At 37.2% G+C, this 5,688-nt stretch overlaps 1 protein-coding gene across 1 annotated transcript in view; it reads left to right on the forward strand.

Moving 5' to 3' along the window:
• EIF3H (eukaryotic translation initiation factor 3 subunit H) overlaps positions 1-5,688 on the forward strand; it is a 119,403-nt gene that overhangs the window by 27,954 nt on the left and 85,761 nt on the right. The window contains exon 2 of the mRNA XM_006035107.3: positions 3,688-3,844. Coding sequence (XP_006035169.1) covers positions 3,688-3,844 — 157 coding nt within the window. The remainder of the gene's footprint in view (positions 1-3,687; positions 3,845-5,688) is intronic.

The raw sequence follows: 5,688 nt of genomic DNA on the forward strand, positions 1-5,688 counted from the left end.
CCATCTAGTGTGACTTAATTTTTTATGTTTTGAAAAGTGTTTTGAAGATGAGAAGCACTGCTTAACTAAGTATTTGTTTAACCGAGGGTTAATAACTATTACATTCTGGCAAGTGACTAGCCTTAGTGATTTTTCTCAAATTGTTTTAGCATATTAAAAACCTGAATGTACAAATTTCTAAATCTGGAGGAGTCTGGACTTTTATTTTAACAGTTGCTAGACATACATAACTTCTACACAAGCTTTCAGATTTATATTACTATGTGGACTTAAAATCCAGAAAAATAGGATTGACGCACATGTTAAGTTAATAGTGTCACAAGTGAATGTAAATCTTGTTCTCAAGTACTTTGAGGTAGCATAAGTAGTAAAATAGTAATCTTCATAGAAACGCTTTTGCTTTACTGTTAAGTGTGGATACCAGACTTTGGGCACATCTACATGTTGCTGTACAGCGATGTTGCTATGGTGCCATAAGCACAGCACAAGGTTAGATTTTGCTGCTATGGCAAGGTAGCGGTGTGCTATGCTGGGGGGGGGGCGTGCTGCTATGGCAGTAACTGATGATCACATGTAGACCCATATTATTGCTGCGTTGATGTAGCGCATCACTATGTCGCTGTAAGGCAACGTGTAGGCACACCCTTTTGAAATGAGTAAACTGATCGACTGGTTGCAGGGTGCTATGATTTAGAAATCTTCCTGGGGAAGTGTAGAAAAAACCAAAGTACATAGTGGATAATGCCCCACTTGCTACAGAAGTTGGCATTAAAGTTCTGAACTTCTTAAGCAGACTGGCAAGAAAATTGTTTTATTTGAGATGTCCTACATTAGTTCAATTCAACAGTGCTTCTGTAAGGCTGGTGTAGTAAATGTGTAATGATGGTAATGCAAGAGATTTCCATGGGGGAGGCTCTGCATTCCTCTTGGTACTCGCTATAAAATGATGTGCAATACAATCGCAGGTTATATTTCTTTCATTATAACCATTGCAAGAAAACCAGTGTATGGCGTGAGTATGATCAGACTTGGGCTCAGTCAGATTTATTTCAAACTACTTCTGAAAGTTAATTTAGAACCCTAAACTTTTGTCATATTTTGAATTATTGGATTGCTCTAGCATTTCTTTGTTTTTTGTCTGTAAATTAAGAATGTTTTGTTGTACTTCATGGTAAGCAGAATAACTGAAGTATTTCATTTTGAGATTCCTCAGCAAAAAATTGCATTTGCTTAATGAACCTAGAAATGTCAGGCTACATAGCACAGAACGTTGCCATTTGACCGTCTCCCTCTTCTTGCCTGTCCCCCACCACCCATATTCCCCACCCCCAAATACTTGTATTTGACACTGGCCTTTAATTTTGCTTATTTTTATATTTGAAAGATTTGTTTAGGTATGATGATATTGCATGTTGAGATGCTGCCGTCCCAGTTTTGTAGCAAACCTTGGAGCCCAACTGTAAACTTTGGCTATGCGTTACTTAACTTTCAGAAGGTGCTGCGTATTTAGAGAATAAGGTATATTAGGATGTATCAAAAATTCTTGCCCTCTTTCCTCCCTCTGCCCTGCCATGATAAATATAGTCAATAACTAAGGCTTACAACTGCACTGGAAAGGCCCTTGATACTTTTAGTTTGCTAATGAAGGTAAGAGTTCAGAACAGCCTTGTGAAGCAGCATTCTTTTATCACAGTTGTGTATGTGCCGTTGAAGGTGTGCTGTGCCTTCAGCAGCTTTTGGGTCATATAATTACCATTTAAAGAATTCCCAGTCTCTTAACTTTTTTGTCTTTGGTCATTCAGTCAAACGGTTAGTGGATTGCCTTATGCACTATTCATTGTGAAGGTCCTTTTCTAGATTGTTGTAGGTCACTAAAAGAAGCTAAGTAGTTTGTTTCCTAACCTGAATTGTGCAATGAAATTTTGCTATACCTTTTTGTGATAAGTAACAAAGAAGGCAATTGGGTTGCAAGAGTACATGGATCATTGAGGAGCAAATCGGGGGAATACATTGCAAATGCAAAGCTTACAACACTGCAGATGCTCAATTTAGTCTTGCAGTAAAAAGCATTTTACACCTTGTATTCTCTCTAGTTTCTTGACTTAGCAGGTTTGCTGACAGTGCAAGAGAGAGATTTCCATTGCAAATCTGAGTTTTTTCCTCACAGCAAACGCATTAAAGATTGCATCCTTATGCAAAATGAAGGTGGAAAATTGCTGTTAATTAGTGGTACACAGAGCACATATTTGAACTAAAACTTTTTAGTTTGTTTTCAGCAAAATTATGCTGTTGTACTTAACTACTTCACTCTTCAGTAGTGGGCTTTTTTTTTGTTTTTTTTTTTTTGTTTTTTTTTTTTTTGTGGTACTTTCTTTATATCACTGCTTTTTTTGGCCTTTTGGACCAAACTTTAAAAGTAGCTTCATTTTGCTTTTTGTACATATCCCCATAATTTTGCACAACTGAGGAGCTAGACGTAGCAAGAGGTGTAAGAAATAAAAAGTTCCATATCCCATTGCTAACCTCCAAGTCATGCAGTCTCTTACAATATGCTGTGTGGCTTGTTTCATCCTGTTTAATATTTACTATGACAACTGGTGAAGAAACATCACCCCCCCCATTCACTTCACCCCAGTTTCTTCCCTTACCTCAAATAAAAGAAAGTTCCTATACAGCTTTAACATTTTTCGTATTTTCCCGAATAAGGAATCTGTACAGTGTACATGCAAAATATTTTCCTCCTTGGTGTATTTTTTCATTAACACCACATTGTGGGCATCGTAGGTATTGTAAATCATTGCATTTGTTTTCAAATTGTTATCATGAACTTAACCTTTTTCTTCATTATTTAGTATGCAGGGAAATATATGTTCTGACATATAAATATGGCTTTTAATTCTGTCCACGTAGAAGGTTTGCTAAGTGCAGTATTTATGCAAAATTTGTTTTCTCTCAGTGGTTGAGCTGACATCCATTATGGTAGTTGGTGTGCCTACAGACACAAAAATCAATAGTGCTTTGTTAACAAGAGGGTCATCAAGCATTTCTATCTTGGGTTGCTTGGACAGATTAGACTTCGGTGAAATAAGGTCCACTTGTGCTTGACTTAGCATGTCCTTTATTGTCTGTGCATTCAGGTCTGTGCCTGTGGCTATTGTTTCATATTTAATGCTATTTCTTGGGACTAAACTTATATCTTGTTTAAGTGTAGTTAATTGTCAACGTAACTTAACTCTATGGTTTGTTTCTTTGAGCAAGTCTCAAATTAGTGGAGGAAAATGTAATCTTATAATTTACAGAATAATCTCCATTACATGGTGATATTTGTATTATTCAGGCTTGGAGGGAAAAGTAAGAATCATTTAAAAAATCACTGTGTTGGTTTTTATACTTTCTGTTTTTGCTCTTGATTTTTCTCTGGTTTTAATGATAAATATTTTCCAAGGACATTTGCAACATATTCCCATTTCCATATGTATTTTCTAATGGCTATTAAAAGCTAACTTCAAGGTTACTGGAGCTTAAAAATGGATTTTTTTTTCTTCTAGCTTTTTAAAAAATTTCTGGCCATGCTGGACATCTTCAGCTCCAGCTCTGAATAACTATTATTTAAATGATTCATTATGAGTCCACACAATATTGCAGAAGATATCTTCATGTTTTTGTTGTTTTTATTTCCCTCCCTAGGTTGTATTGAAGATCATCAAACATTACCAAGAGGAAGGTCAGGGGAATGAGGTGGTCCAAGGAGTGCTGCTCGGACTGGTGGTGGATGATAGGCTTGAAATTACCAACTGCTTTCCATTCCCTCAGCACACGGAGGATGATGCAGACTTTGATGAAGGTAATATGGAGTTTGTGTAAATTGTGATTTACAGTCTTTATCTCAAAAGCCAAAGTTAAAAACTGCCCTTGAAGATGTTAGGGAAGGCATGTTGTTCTATTGTTATAACACTGTGTATGGACAACTTTTATTCCTGAATAGCATATCTATTGAAGTATAGTTTAGTTCAGTTCCTGTACAGTATAGTGTTGTGCCTTCAAATTTCTACATGTAGCTGAAATGCAGAGATTTGCATGTTTTTAAGGGCACTGTCAACTCTAAATCTTGTCCGTTTAAAGAAGACCATTAAAAGTAATTTCAGGTGTTTGTGTATGCTTGTTTTCATGCTAACCAAAGCCATATTTCCTACTTTCTGCATGAGATGGTATAAATGACTTGAAACAAAAAAAGTTAAATACATACAGTAAACAAAGAAGCATATGATTTTAGAAGAAGAAAAAAACCCTAAAAATCCTAGCTGAAACACTTTCAACACTTATTTTTCAAGCTTTATTAAGCTGATTTGTCCCTTACTGTATTTCTAACATGTTGAATTATTTCTAACAAAGCAGTATTTTCAAAGTGCCCATTCATGTAATATAACTAATAAAAATGATGCTTCTACCTAATTTCAGCAATTGAATCCACAAGAGCAATTTTAAATCTTAAAATAACTAGCTATTTTTTTTCCTTTGCCACCTCAAAACAGGTTAGTTTAAACATCTCTTCAATCCTATGGTGTTTATGCCAACTAGTCTACATCCTTAAAACATAGCAATCAGACTAGTCACATAGAAACTTCTTTAGAAAATAAGTTTACTTGTTACTTCTATTGTGGGCTCAAATAATTCAAATATCAAATAATGATATGAGAGCCCTCTGAGCAGAAGATAGGGTTACATTATTGCACTCGCTCTACTCTAGCACTTCAGCCAAAATCAGATTTTCCTTAGAACACATGTAAACTGATTTTTTTTTTTTTTTTTTCCTTTTTCCATACTCTTCCCAGGGCTTGGGTTACAATTCCTCCCAACTGACTGATGGAAACATGCTAAATCTCTGCATAACACCAGGTCTAAATATAACATTCCAGCTGTAATTCACATTTTGGTTGTTTCAATCCCTAGAACGTGGCAGAAGTTTCCAGCTAACTGACTGGCAAGTTGAGAGAGAGTACCTAGGCATAATCTAGTTGCCTCTGTGGCACTGCATGTTGTGCCAGATCCCATAAGACTTGTTTGCAACATTCAACTCTTGCCAGGTGTATGGAACAGCTGTCCTTGCTTGGAAGCAAATTCATTACTGGGAAGTGTCCTGTGATTCAAGGCCTCCTTTCCTCATCTCGGCATCTGCAGGCTAGCTTGACTTCAAAGGGACTTACTTCATTTATAAGGAGAGCCAGCCAAAGAAGCCTGCTCAGTCCAGGTGCCTTTTCAGTACCACTCCCCTTTAGTGCCCACTCTCTTGCCAGTGTGCAAATACACCAGAATGTCAGATTCTTTTTACTGGTTAGGTTAGTGATTACCGAGTAGGAAAGGGACCCAGGCATAACAGCATGCCAGTCATAACGGCATCCTTTTTCCAGGCATAAGTTTCCAGTAAAGTAAAACTCTCCCAGTAAAGTTCCCAGTAAAGAAAACTCTCTTGCTTCCTTACCAGCACTCTTGAAACAAGATGAACTAGATAAAAAAAATTACACAATCATAGAAAAACAGGGATGCACCATCAGGGGTCATCTAGTCCGGGGGTGGCAACCGAGGGTCTGAATCCAATCCATGGAGCTGAGGGGGCTTTATTAGCCTTCTGATTTATGGCAGCATGAAGTTTTAGCCACACTGTGGCTGGGGGGAGGGGGGGGGGGGGCG

The sequence above is a fragment of the Alligator sinensis genome, unplaced genomic scaffold (assembly GCF_000455745.1).
Source record: "Alligator sinensis unplaced genomic scaffold, ASM45574v1 scaffold11_1, whole genome shotgun sequence".
Lineage (NCBI taxonomy): Eukaryota > Metazoa > Chordata > Crocodylia > Alligatoridae > Alligator > Alligator sinensis.